The following is a 14970-nucleotide window of genomic DNA, read 5'->3' as shown; positions in this document are numbered from 1 at the left end:
CAGCTGGTGTGATTTCCACAATCCCTATGAGAAATATGAATAGCGCGTGTGTGTGTGTGGGTTCCTCATTCTTAATCTGTGTGTCATCTTGTGTTCGGCAGCAAAGGTGTGGGAAAATCTCATGTTGATAAACTGTGGTGAAGAGTGGCTTCACCACACATGCCCATGCCCAAAAGAGGAACTAGCTGGTGGTGGACAGTTTAATTGAATCATTACCCAAAAGACAGTTTAAAATCGATCTAAGAGACACATAGGAGAAGGATGAGACCAGGATGTCATCAAGTGGAGGAAGTTCAGCAGCGGTGGGAGTAGAGCAGGACCGGGGCCCAGATTCACAAGGCCTCTTGGACAGGAGCAAGTGAGAGAATCAGTGTATTGAGCAGAGTGGAAGATACTCAGTGCATTAATGAAAATAGTTATCCACATTATTAAAAAGTGTGTGTGGGCCTGCAAGGGACAGCTGTCCTGGATTACTCTCTTCATGCTGACCTTCCCTTCACCCCACCTCAGCTCAACCCACAGCCTCTGCTCTGGACGCAGTATTGCTTCCCCTTCCTCTCCTTCCTCCTTCACTTCTTCTTCTAGTGCTGAGTACCAGTATGTAACAATGAACTCCATATATCTCACTTTTAAATCAGTGACTGCCTCACCCTGGTTTGCAGGATGTGATTTGTGACTTAAAAAATTATAAGCCCTATGATTCTATGAACTGTCCTGGTTGCCCCTAATAACATCCAATATCTCTTTTTTGTTGACTGAGCATGCAATGCTCTGCTTCTGATGATGCATTTTCTAAATTATAGCCGTCTCCATGGAAATTATCCCTCACATTTGGCTCTGAAATAATAATTGTGACAGAGGGAAACACTGCATGCTATTTGACGGCTAAAACATACTGTGCACTTGCTACCAAATCAGAGTTGTAGACCCAAATATGTATACTGGTTTATGTATAGCATTTTATCTTCTCAAACTTCAACTGGAAATATGAATGTCTTAAGAACCTCCTCCCACATACACACACACACACACACACACACATACACACACACACTCTTTACCTCAATTCATCCAGTGTGAAGGAAGAAGATGTGAGGGCGTGGTTCTTGTTCCAAATGGGTCACTGATCTATCTTTTATCTATCTATCATCTAATTAGTTACGGAAATGACTGTAGGAATTTCCCATGATCCATCTGCCTTGGACATGAGTCATCTCCATTATCATTCTATTACTCCACTTTCTCATAACCGTTGTGCTGCAGCTCAGGGCCGGCCACTGGCATAAACACTCTATGCGGTTGTTTAGGGCCACAACCGCTAGGGGGGGCCACGCGATCAGTGTGACTTTCTGTGTTGCTCGCTCCTCACACTTTGTTTGTACGGTGTCGAGTCGCTCACTTTAAAGTCGAGATGACAACCCTTTTAGATCACATCCCCGGTCATATTGTGCACCTATTTAACAATATATGCCAAAATATCAATTTCTTTGTATTCTTATATCAAAATCCAATATGTTTTCTTCCTGTAAAACAAAATATGCCGTGTGCTTATGTAAGCATGAACCAACCAATTTCAACCAATAATATCATGACATCCACCCATCAATCATTCTTCAACTTCTAGCTAGCCACACCGGTCATATAAAACCGCACTTCACCGTTTCTGGGTCGTAGTAGCTGACAGAGCAATATGGAGAGAGATAGGAAGAGATGTGTGTTTGGATATCAGTGTGCAAAAACTTTGTTTTTATTTCCAAAACAATGTCGCTGAGGTCTAATTCATTCATCTCTCCCTTGTCCTCCTCCTGATCTAACAACAGATGAGGGAGGTATGTGTGGAGCCAACTGTCTTCTGTAGCTCCGTTTCTCTCTGTAGCTCCGTATCGCGCTAAACTCTAAGCCCCGCCCACTGTTTAGCGGTCCAATCAAATGCGAAGGATTTGATTTAAATCCCTCTTGTAACTGTACACCGCTCAAATATTCCGTTTCACTGGGAAAATACGTCACAGTACAGAAGCTAAAGACCAGCAGCCAGTTGCACATGTTGTAGTACAGTACCTACAGTACTAGGACTGTACCTTGAACTTACGTTCAAACTAGCCTACAACTGTAGGATAGAGAGATATCTAGGTCCCCCAGGCTTTCCTAATTATTGCCCGATCACAAGTCACGACTCTTGCTGAGAAAACAAACAAATAAACGTGACAGCTTTGATATGAGGGAGTTTGTGAAGAAAGGGAGAAAGTGAAGAAGATGGAAGATATAAAGTTCATCCCTGATGTGGAAAGGTACAGTGAGCTGTCAGGATTGTTTCTACAAGGACAACAGTGAACAGATGAAGTTTCGGTGGCAATTGGCGCACAATGTAAGTAGCCTACAGCTGTTTCCACAGGGTTTTCTCCTCCTGTAATATATTTATAATATAATATGAATAATAATATTAATATATTTTTAATATACATTGTTTTCAAATAAAGTAAGAGATTTGTTGTTAATTCATTTGTCTATCTCTATTGTGTGTGTGTGTGTGTGTGTGTGTGTGTGTGTGTTCATTCAGTTATGAGCAGTGTGTGTGATTTGGTTGCGCTGGGAGTGTTTTGGGGCCACAAACAAAATCTTGTTTAGGGCCACCAAAATCCTAGGGCCGGCCCTGCTGCAGCTAGTCCTGTGGTTGATGCACGCCAACTTCTCACTTGTCTTTAACAGTAACGACCAAAAATAGATCTGAGCAAATGTTTAACGTGATGTGGTGCAGTTCCATTTGGGCGAAGAGAAAGAGTGCAGCAGAAATCTTTGACATTCTTTGATGTTGTGATGACCCAATTTCCCCATGCCGATCATTATAGTGTCACCTTACTTCTCCCGTAACATGTTAAGATATCAAGGGAAATGCTTTTATGACTACTTTTATGCCACCCACCTTCACCCCCACCTCTGTCCCCTGGGTTTGGCATAAACTCAGTTGGTCATGATGTGAAACTCTCTCACATTTTAATGATGCAGGCTTCCTCTGCAAGATTTCCAGTCTGAGTAAACAGTTCAAAACAGAGCTGAAGTGTTTAATTACTTGATTACTCCCCTTCTTCATAATAATGTAACACTGCCATAGTGAGATGCCAAACATTCATTATAAGAGAACAGGCAGAGTCATGGTGTAAATATAGGCTATGCATATGGGTGGAAAACACATGCACACAAATTATGTTTAACTTTACTAGATGTTTTCCTGTAGAGGTAGCCCTCTGGCTCCACACTGTGCTTCTGCTGCCCCCTACTGGCCTTCTTATTAGACAATACAGACAGACCAAGACCAAGACCAACACCAACCAAGACGCTTGGTTTCAATGCATAAGCTACACTTTATTCAACATAATAAAATGAATGCCAAAATCTGAAGAAAATTATCTTCACATTTTTTTGAACAAGCAAATAAATTAAACAGTCACCCTTGCGTAGATACAGTATAGGAAGCACACCATCTCAGTTTGATAAATACTTCAAATGACAACATTGACCGAGTACATCCTTCAGTTAAAATGCAGCAATCACTACTGGAGTTGCAGGAACACTCAGGTAAAATCCTGTCAGTGGGGATCACCCCTCTGCCCTTTTTAGTGTTTTAGTGGCAGCAACACTTACAGCACTGTGGAGCTGGCACTAATGTTGGTGCTAGGAGTTATAGATAACTGTGGGAAGCACACTTATCAGCTAACTAGGCTAACTTCCCTGCATTAATCCCTGCTGGAATTTATCCTTAGTGTTTAGATTTCAAAAGTGATGCCCAACTGTGAAAAGAAGTCATTGCTTCAACAACTGGTACACCATTACAATATGAAGTAGATTGAAGCTTTTATAGGGTGAAGCCCCTTAGATATCTTATCATCTACAACTCTATCAAATGAGTGTATCTACTGAACATGGGCTCGATGAATATAATGCACTATATTGTGGTTTTTGACCGCACACAATCAGCATACACAATACTGACAAAAGCCTGAAGGCCATAGTGAATGAGCAAGAGCAAAAACTACCTCATACATTGACAGTTATATATAATTAGCCATGTTTATTGTAAATATTTACATACTTAACAAAACTTCCCTCTGTGGCTAGACTGCGGTGTGCGAGTTTCAAAGAACAATCATATCCACAATCTCTTTCCACTTCAGAGAGCCAAAGGAGGGATTTTAATTCATGAAGAAGCATTCAACGCAGTACGGGACTGGGAAATGAGAGGACAGTGTGGTCACAAAAGTGGCGCAACACATGGTCAGTGTGTCTTTTCTCCAATTTTTTTTCTTCTTAGAAGGTCAGACATTCCCCAGTTCCCAGTTGTCTTGAGTGCATTATGACTATGTACAAAACCAGCTCACACAGTGTGAGGGTCACAACAACCATGTTGGAGTTTAATCTGCTGCAAACAGATTAAATCAAGGCAATACATATATGGAGGAGAGGAACAGGAAGGTGACAAGAGGGAACGAGGTCCAAAGACAAAGACATTTTATAATTAACTATTCTAAATGGAGACAAATGTGGAATCAAAACAAGAACTACCCCAAAATGTCACCACTGTTACAAGAAAAGCACCTGCATGAATGGGGGGATGAAAGGACGTTCAAGTTGAGCAGGGTGGATGTGAGGGGAGTGGAGGGGGGAGGGAAGGGGAGGGGGGGGACCAGTGGACAGGAGAGAGGAGGAGCAGTGTGGGAGTCTTCTTAGTAAGAGCGGATGGCGGGGGGGATGTGGGCGCAATCCTGCTCATCCAGAGAGCTGTCAATCACAGGGCGGTACTCCAAGGTCACCTGTGATTGGACAAGAGCACAGAAACATTAGAATACTACTGACCCTTAAAAATAATAATGAACAAGAGGCACTTGAGCTGCCTATGGCCCTGCCATAATCACCACCATATATTAAATATAAGAAAATGTGCTAATTAGGTTCTTAATTAAGCCAATTAATCCTATAAGCAAACACACACACACACACACACACACACACACACACACGACTGTAGTGTACCTTGCCAGTCTTGGGGTCGACGTAGGACAGAGTGTGTTTCCTCCAGTGCTGTTCGAAGGGCTTCTTCTCCTGGCCCTGCAGGGGCTTGGAGTAGTCGTACTCATCGACACGGTCCTGGAGTATAGTAAAGAGAAACGATGTCAATGGAGAGAATGACGGAGATAAAGAGTGAGTGGTCACACTCATCTACACAATCATCTACAAGAATGATAAATACTGAGTGTGGGAGAGACAAAGGTTAAGTGAGAGAGGGGGAGACAGAAAATAAAAATAAAAGAGGGAACAGACAGGAGGAGCACAAAGCTGAGCAGAGTAAGAGAAAAATAGGGAGAAACAGATTGAGAGAGAAAACATATCTCAGCATGTCATAGAGAGAGTCTGAGAAAATGTGTTTTTGATTAATAATTGATTGATTTACTAATTTGATGACTTATCTACCATATGTATTGTTAATTGTTACTGTCCTGTGGTTAGATTTGGTTCCTGTAATTTCAATTGGTGTTTGTTGACTTTGCTTTGGCAAGAAGTACTTACTAGTATTTCATGCTAATAAATCACCTTCGAACTGAATTGAAAGAAAGAGAGAGAGACAGAGAGAGAGAGAAAAAGAGAGAGAGAAAGGGGAAAAATTTAGAGTATGGTAATCCAGACCTTGAAGTCCTCTCTGGCGTGGGCTCCCCTGCTCTCCTGTCGCTGCTCAGCAGATTGGATGGTCTGGACAGCGTTCAGCATCAGGTTCTGCAGCTCCAACGATTCCACCAGGTCTGTGTTCCACACAATGCCTGGAGAGGAGAGGAGAGGAGAGGAGAGGTTAGACATCCACAACCAAATGACAACTTTTATTCTGAAACCAGAGAGAGGTACACCTAGTTAAGAAGGAAAAATAAGCAGTACTTCTGTCAAAATTTATGTCCGGCTAGGAAGTACCACTACCATACCTCTTCTGAAGAAACAGAGAGGAAAAGAAAGAGTGCTCATGACAGTGAAACGAAGTGAAAGCGAGAGGGAGACAGAGCCCGAAGGTGGTGCAGTACCTCTGTCAAAGGTCTTGATGTTGTCCAGGGTCTGGTAGATGCCATCCATCTTGTCGCAGCCCTCCTTCAGGACAGAGCCGGTACGGAACACAGCAGCGTGGTTCTGCATGGTCTGGATGGAGGGGCAGGGAGAGGCACGTGAGTTATGTTTGCATACAGGCCAAGTCAGGGGTGGCAACGTTTCTGAGGGACTTAGAAATAGCAACACAGTATAGATACAGGTTAAGTGATCATGCACTGTGTGAGGGACTTTAAAATCACTTTGAAACTAGAAGAAAATGGAAAACTGTTTACCAAAGCAGAGGATCTCATGTACAGTAACTATAGCTTGTGGTATCAAACTATAAGGGCGAGTACCTATGTAGAAACCTGGCTTAATACAACATAAATCTCAACAATAGGCTAATGGGATGGCTGACCCGCTCATAAGTAGTTCTAGTTCGCTATGTGAAGAACTTGTCTACAAACAGGTCTCATCTGCATGTTGAGCACTGATGGACGTGTGTTTGTCAGCATGTTTGGTGTGTGTACCTTCTGCATGTTGAGTCTGATCTCAGAGGTTCTCATACTTCCGTTGGCAAACCTCAGCTTATCCAGGTTGGCCACGGACTCCTCTCCTGCGTTGGGCTTCAGAGGGGACAGCTTCTCTCCTGAAGAGAATACAATACCAATGTCAGCAATAGGGTCAGACAGATGCTCTATATTGGGGCACCGATATTATCAGCAGATATTTTGTCTGCTTAATCAACTTCAAGTTCAGGTTTATTTGCCAATTACATCAGTTCACTTTTACAGATCTTATCCTGCTTGTAGATTATAATAATTTTGTCAAGAGAAAGTATTGATGGTGCTAATTGATACAGAAACAGAAGCAGATTTCTCAAATGTACAGAAATCCGACATCAGAGCACAAAGCATCTTGGCATCTGAATTTTCCTCTGCTTCATCTAAATGAGCAATGCAAAAAAATCAAATGTTACTTAAATATCAGTTTTGATATTGGACTTGAAACTTCTGCATCATTAAGGCCTTAGCATGCAATAAAAGTGGATGTTTCACATTGCAAAATGTAAACACAACTTGGAGACTCATCTTTGCTAAATTAGCAGCTTTGTAGATCACTTTCTGCAATCACAACAAAATGATCTTTCTTTGCATACTGAGAAACTGACTGAGATTTTTCCTCACCGGGTTTGTCCTCCTCAGCGATGGTGAGGGCGCAGGCTCTGCCGAACACCACCAGGTCCAGCAGGGAGTTGGCGCCCAGCCGGTTGGCACCGTGGACACTGGCAGAGGCTGCCTCACCGCAGGCGTACAGACCTGGAACCACCTTGTCCTTTCCGTCAGTATAAGTGATCACCTGGCAGGGTCGAGGGGAAAAATTGAATGTGTGTGGGTATAGTATCCATGTTCCTTACAGGTAGAGGAGGGATGCGCACTAGGGTTGTCGCAGTGGGCGGTGTTCCTGGTGGCATTTGGTCTTGGACTAATAGGACCAGTCTTATAAGCCCCACACCTGGAACACCGTTATTTTGTAATCAAAAAACATAAAAACACAAATTCAGAGTTTCCATGTTCAAGTTAGGCTACTAAATGATAAACGCACATACTAGCAAAATACTGATCACTAAAATGACAGTGTGAAATATTTTTCTGCACTCTGCGTCAAAGCTATGTGCAGTTGGTGTAACACCAGTTGGGACAACATTTCGTTACCCAGAGCAGCTATCAGAAAAGACCACACTTCCTTGGCTGCAGCAGCCATCATCTGTGATGGCAGGCGTAAAAGAACACAGAATGCAATGCATATTTTGATAATAAGGTGTATAAATTGTATGAGAAATATTTTGATGCAATACACTAAGAATTAAAACTTCAGCATGGTGATTCCACACAAGACCTGCTTGTTTGCAAATCACAGCAGTGACTCTGACTTTGATTGGGGCTTAGATCGCTCTCTAGTGGTGAAAGGTGGTATAACCGGGGGTGACAAGGGAAGCAAGACCGCTGTAAAAATGGCACCACCACAACAACAACCCTACTGCACACACATTCATAGTATTCCCCCATCCCTTGTAGTTAGTTAGCTTCAATTCTTCATACATCATAGTGAGAAGCATGTGTGATTGTTATAAACAGTAAATCGGTGTGCAAATCTGAGTGCACCTACTTGTCCTTTGTAGTTAGTGGGTACACCCCCCATATTATAATGAACGGTCGGCAGGACAGGGATGGGCTCTTTAGTGACGTCGACCCCAGCAAAGATCATGGCCGTCTCTGAGATACCAGGCAGCCTGGTGGCCAACTGCTGGGGAGGCAGGTGGTGCAGCTGGAGGTAAACGTGGTCCTTCTCTGGACCAACACCCCTGGGAGAGGAACGGGCAGGAACACAGGGAGAAAGAGAAAAAACAAACACGGTTACTCAATTCTTTCTCTATTGCTGCTGGGGAAGCAGGACCTTTCTGGACCAAAAACCTAAAACAGACCTTTATTTTGATTTAACTTCATTTACAAGTTTTTAAGGACTTTTGATACTTGTTTCAATTCTGTATGGAACTAGTAAATCTATTGACAACTAATCAAGCAAATCATATTCAGCCTTGTGCGTTTGACACTGACACGCAACCTGATCTAAATTGTTATAAAATAACTAGAATTGTGACACAGCACACCTTCTCTCCATTGCTGCCTACTTGCTCTCTTGGATCTCAGTGATTGTGAATCTAGACATGCATGTCCCCTTGGTCCGTACCTGCCCTCTCTAATCTCTATGGTCATGGAGCGGGACACTACGTCTCTGGAGGCCAGGTCTTTGGCGTTGGGTGCGTAGCGCTCCATGAAGCGCTCTCCTTCACTGTTGATCAGGATCCCACCCTCGCCACGGCAACCCTCTGTGATCAGGCAGCCGGCCCCGTAGATCCCTGCAAGGATTGACACGTTAAAGGGGAAGTCCACCCTATGGCAAAATTCACATGTTGCTTGTACAACATATAGTTCAGCAAATATTTAAATAACCCAGCAAACAATAGATGTTGATACAACGGCCTGCACCAATGTTGAAAACAAGTTTGAAACAAGTTTTATTTTTTGAAATTGGAAATGAAAACGGTAGAAACCCAGCCCAGTCTTCCCATATTAGTATCATTATATCTTAGTAATATCACTAAAATCACTATATGTAAAAGGTAGTACCAGAAGAAAAAGATGCATCACTTAGAAGGTGAGATAAATCAAATGCTCTGTGTTTTTGGCCATACACTAAACTCAGTGAACAAAGTTATTGATCTATTTGAAGCTCTAAGACAGTGGCCAGGCCTTCTGTGACCCCCACAGGCAACATTACTGCGCCAGTCCATACATAACTGAAGAGTCAGGTGTCAAATATCCAGCAGGGACAAATGTAAAAATGAACGCTTGGCTTTACGTAAGTGAGGCCCGTTACTGGAACTAAATGTAAACAACCTGCCCTGAACAGACTCATGGACTTGCTCAATATTGTAAATATGGGATAGCAGACATTGTACAAAGCTGAGTCAAACGTAAACAACAATATAGAATTAGGGAGCTCAAAAACAACAGACTGACTTAATTACAGTCCTTTGTGTTGAAATGGGACTACAGGTGTCATATTATTAAAGCAGGCCAAAAAAATTATTATGGTGTAATTTGCCACATTGACAATAAACTTAAGAGTTTTATTTTTTGCTAAAATTATTTTTGGTGTCCATTTTCCTCAACCTACATAAATGCAAACAAACAATCAAGCAGCAGAAATAGGATTGCATGTTGTTGACATACACACTCATTCAGAACAGCACAAATAATGATGGGATGTAGCCGCATCCAAATATTTTGGTTGGCAAAGGACAGGTAATGCGTCCTGTTCCACCAAAAGACAATATTTAGTTTAAAATTTGTTTGTTTAAAATTCACATGATTTCACGACGGACAAAACAGAGAAATCATTTGATTTAGTCTTTGTGCCTCAACACACATTTCTCTTCATCTTCTCTCCTTGTGCTTTCTCCTAACTTGCACAGAGCATGCAAATCAAAATGAGTTCAGACTTTTTCATCAGCCAGTTGACAGAGCACCATGCTACAGCAAATAACTCATATCTCAAATGTTGTTAATGGGTTACTCTAGTGGCATTAGGATGAAGTAAACACAATGTAGACATTGTCTTATCAAGCTATTATGATTAGCCAATAAAGGAATTCTTTGGACTTTGAACTAGCATTGATAGAATACCCATAGTAGCTCCAAGTACTATATTATAATCAATATATATATCTCAATTAAATTAGGCTGAGCAATCACGGACAAAGCAGAAACATCTACGTTTTTCAACATAAGTATGTAGCTGCAGTGAAGCCCTAAAGCAACTGCCATGCAAAATAGGATTCAGACTCTCCTCTGTTGCTTTGACAGCTCAGTAGTAGAATTGTTTTACTCCACGGTGGCCATGTTTGTCTCGCATTAGAAGGTAATACTTCTTTTTTCTCACCAGTGGGGTGGAACTGTACAAACTCCAGATCCTGGCAGGGCAGGCCAGCTCTGGTCACCATGGCGTTACCGTCTCCTGTACTGGTGTGGGCAGACGTACAGCTGAAGAAGGCACGTCCGTAACCCCTGGAGACAACAGTTAGAGATATAACTCAATTATTACCATAGAAAAAAACACTGCTGGTTACACATGCACAGCTGAAGTAGGCATGACAGTGAAAACATCTTGATGGAACATTTGTGTAATAAATAGATGTAAATAAAGAGATATAAATAAAAACAGAGTGACTATTTTTTCCTCTTTTCTGCAAATGGCGAGTGTGTTGCCTACCCAGTAGCGATGACGGTATTCTTGGCTCTGAAGCGGTGGATAGATCCGTCCTCCATGCAGAGAGCGATCACTCCTTTACACTCCCCATCCTCCATCAGCAGGTCCAGGGCAAAGTACTCCACAAAGTAGCTGGTGTCATAACGAAGTGACTAAATAGGAGAGAGGGGGACAGACAGATACATGAAACATACAATAGATCTGAGTGCATGTATACAAATACTACTTAACTGGTTTCATAATGCAGGGATTGGGTCAGGGAAAGAGAGAGCTGGAAGGAGGGAGAGAGAGGGAGTGAGGGTGTGTGTATGTGTGTACTTACCCGTCCATAGAGTGTGTGCAGCAGGGAGTGTCCCGTCCTGTCTGCCACACAGCAGCAGCGGTGGGCCTGGCCTCCTTTTCCGTACTTCAGACTCTGACCTCCAAATGCCCTCTGGTAGATCTTCCCATCCTCGGTACGGCTGAACGGCATGCCGAAGTTCTCCAGCTGGGAGAGAGGCACAACAACTTCAGTTCAAGAAAATAAGCTAAAAATAACTATGATAAGTAACATAAAATAAGACTTGACTGCCTGCCAAAGTTCTCTAGCTCAAGGTAAAAAGGAAAGGTATGAAAAATGGAAAACTTCATCATAAATCCTCACAGATTATCAAATACAATAGAAGTTAAACCTGAAATATCAGACCGGTGAACACAACCAGTTTGACATTATCAGTGCAGGTAACTGAATGATAATTATTTTCAATTACTTTCTCAAATATCTTCTATCCATTTGAACATTCATATGAGTTAGCATACATTACCACATACTGTCTGTTTGTGTGTGTGTTTGTGTGTGTGTGTGTGTGTGTGTGTGTGTGTGTGTGTGTGTGTGTGTGTTTACAAGACTGGGTTCAATGAAGTTTAAGAAGCAGTTTTCTTCATAATACAAATATTGAGGAACTTTTGGCATAAGAAAGTTGTCTTGTCCATCCCATTAAGAAATATGTGAGAAAGAGTTGAATTTTCTGTTTACATTTTTAAATTGACTTCAAAGTTTAAAATCATCAAGTTCAAACTGAATATGAATTGTGTTGACCCCAGTACTACTGTGTGTGTGTGTGTGTGTGTGTGTGTGTGTGTGTGTGTGTGTGTGTGTGTGTGTGAGTGTGTGTTGTTACCTCCACCACGGCTGCAGGGGCCTGCTCTGTCATGTAGTGGATAGCGTCCTGGTCTCCCAGCCAATCAGATCCCTTCACTGTGTCGTAGAAGTGCCACCTCCAATCGTCTCCCTCCATGTTCCCCAGAGCTGCATTGATCCCGCCCTATCCAGCCAGATAACATGTAACACTTCAGTAAAACAGAAAGGGGAAAGGGCACTACTGCTGAGTATCTGTGTGTGAAGCCTTGCTTTGGAGATTGAGTTCACAAAACAAGTCTTTGTTAATAGTTCATTAGATTCCTGTCAATGAATGCTGAAGGATTTGGACTCTTATGCGATTCAGTACAGGACAGTGTATAAAATCTTATGTCCGCACCCTTGATTAACATGATTTCACAATACAATGTTGCCAGGACACCCCACATCAGCTCCCCTTATTAGGAGAAAATGAAACAATGTGTTATCATACCTGTGCAGCTACAGTGTGAGACCTGGTAGGGAAGAGCTTGGTGACGCAGGCAGTGTTGAAGCCGGCCTCTGATAGGCCGAAAGCTGCTCTCAGTCCCGCTCCTCCAGCTCCCACCACCACAGCATCAAACTCATGATCCACGACTGGGTACTGGGTAGAGATCTAAAGACATAATGAGAGAGTGTCAGAGAGAGTGTGAGAGAGTGGGAGAGAGAGAGAGAGAGTGTTACTGTAAAACTTCCAATAGTCAAATAGTCTACAATAGCTGGGGAGTGTTGTGTGTACATGCGTAAATAAAAGGTGGCTGATTTATCAGAACAAAGTCTGAATTGATTGAATATTTATAACCTAAAATATCATTAAATGTACTAAAATACCACAGAATATATTATTAAAAAGAGCCGTTGCATGAAGTGGAACATGCTGGTTTATCTTGCCATGGACACAAGAAGTGGTGTGAAAGCCTTGAAATTCATTACGTAAACATAACTCAACTGGTTGGACCGCTATACAGCATTGCTACTGTTATCAGTACATGACAGAGTTTTTTGTTTTTTTTCACTTTTATGGCTTCGGCAGTTTTTGTTTCATACTGTTTTGATGAAATGATGCTTCATTTCCAAGACTGATGGCCAGTACATTCTGGTAACCTACCAGAATGTAACATGTTACCAATAATAAATTACATTTTTGACAGTTGATAGTTTTACATGATTATTCCAGCCAGATAATCATTGCTGTTGCTGTTATTATCATCATCATCATCATCAGTAGTTATAGCAGTTGTTGTGGTAGCAGTAGTATCTGACAGCAGTTGTCTACACTAGTAATATTTAGCCTAAAGATCTAAAAAGGCAACTGCATGAATTTGAGCAGCACAATTCTTTGCAGAATACCTTTGTTTGGCAGACCAGGTACTGTGGACCTGCCAAAAGAAACAATGGCTTGTCTCTAAAGACCTGTCACTCTCTTTTGTTCAGGTAAATAAAGGCCCTGACCGTTATTGAAAGTTTTACAGTATTAAGATACTGAAGCCAGCTGCTGCGGTGCAGATTTGACAGACAGACAGACATACACATTTGCGTACACACACACAAAATATCTACAGTATATCACAAAAGCTGAGATAAGGACAATGAGAAACATCTGGTAGATATATTTAAAAACCCAGAAATACTGCATGATACAAGGACACTGATCATCAGAAATCCAGCAGCAGGATACAGTATAATGCCATAGGGTTACACTCACATAACGGGCATATTCTAAAAAAACAAATAGGGTTTTAAATCAAAGTATTCATAGTATGATGTGTGTAAGAGAGGTGAATTTCTACCTGCATACGGTATCATATCATGCAGCCTTAATGATAAACCTAATGAATACTGATAGAAAAACAGCAGATTGTGCAACTCACATCATCTGACACTTTGGCGGTGTTCTTCTTGCCATAGATGGAGAAGTGAAAGCTCCTGGTACCCTGAACTGCAGCAACAGGGACCTGGGAGAAAAGAATGTAATGTTAACTAATGACAACCGGTATAATCAGATTTTTCTTGTCAGTTTTCTCAACCATTTATGTTGCATTTAGAGATGCATCAAAAGGGTTAATATAACACATATAGATGGTCAACAGTCAACAGATCAGATTTACATTATTGATCTTAAGGGGCTACACGTATCCTACACATACATATTACACATACATATACTACAAATACATACTACACTAGTGCTCATTCCATACTGCGGTATTCATACACATATTGCAATTGGCTTTACTACACATTTCTAATCGCACTTCCCTTTTGATTCATAAATGGACAAAAGGGAGGTAATTATTTGATAGGGGGCCCATTTTACAGTAACCTTTGTACTTCATGGTAGTTTTTAATCTCCTGTGGTATCAGTATAACATTCCTCTAGCGCCATGCACCTTCTTTAAGATATTTATACAGCATCTTTCTACAATTCGGCTATTATGATGGCTAGTTCTTTTTCGTAAGGGCAATTAAAGTAACTGGTTCTACACGTTGAAATGCCTTCAATAATGTTGATGATTTTGTGAAATCCTTAGTCTTTGTATATAATGTAAGACAAATAGACAGTGTAAGATTCTTTTAAGGGACCTGCAAGGTACTTTGTTGTTCATGGAGTCACATTCAAACACCCTAAGCTACATAACACTCGAGTCTGAGGTTACGCAAGTCAAGGTCTGCCGGTTACGAAAGCTGAAAATGCAGCAAAAGTCTGCCTTTTGACGTGCAAAAGACAACAATCACACAAAAACGAAACATATACAGATATGTAGAACATCTAAAATTAATTTGTTATAACTCACTGTGTTAGTTTTGGGCAATACCCTTCTGGAGAGGAGTCGGGATGCAGCGCGCACACTCGCCATGTTGTTAGCTGAAGGGCCGATTCTCTGTGACACAGCGGAGGGTGAAGTATTTCTGTTGCAGCC

General features: G+C 41.7%; 1 protein-coding gene across 1 annotated transcript; it reads right to left on the bottom strand.

The window, feature by feature from the left end:
* Positions 1-3352: 3352 nt before the first annotated feature.
* On the bottom strand, positions 3353-14922 carry sdha (succinate dehydrogenase complex, subunit A, flavoprotein (Fp)). Its single transcript, XM_071525573.1, has 15 exons — positions 14845-14922; positions 13921-14004; positions 12504-12665; positions 12054-12197; positions 11216-11380; positions 10897-11045; positions 10567-10691; positions 8812-8980; positions 8230-8425; positions 7248-7419; positions 6591-6709; positions 6060-6171; positions 5677-5807; positions 5026-5139; positions 3353-4805 (listed from the first exon to the last, which is right to left on the bottom strand). Exons 1-15 carry the CDS (start codon positions 14905-14907, stop codon positions 4719-4721), a joined length of 1992 nt encoding a protein of 663 aa, XP_071381674.1. The 5' UTR covers positions 14908-14922; the 3' UTR covers positions 3353-4718.
* Between the last annotated feature and the right edge of the window lie 48 nt (positions 14923-14970).

The sequence above is a fragment of the Centroberyx affinis genome, unplaced genomic scaffold (assembly GCF_046629955.1).
Source record: "Centroberyx affinis isolate AG114_WGS23_722 - 3 ecotype Tasmania unplaced genomic scaffold, CSIRO-AGI_Caff_v1 ptg001306l_1, whole genome shotgun sequence".
Lineage (NCBI taxonomy): Eukaryota > Metazoa > Chordata > Actinopteri > Beryciformes > Berycidae > Centroberyx > Centroberyx affinis.
This window is presented reverse-complemented; position numbering and strand designations above follow the sequence as displayed.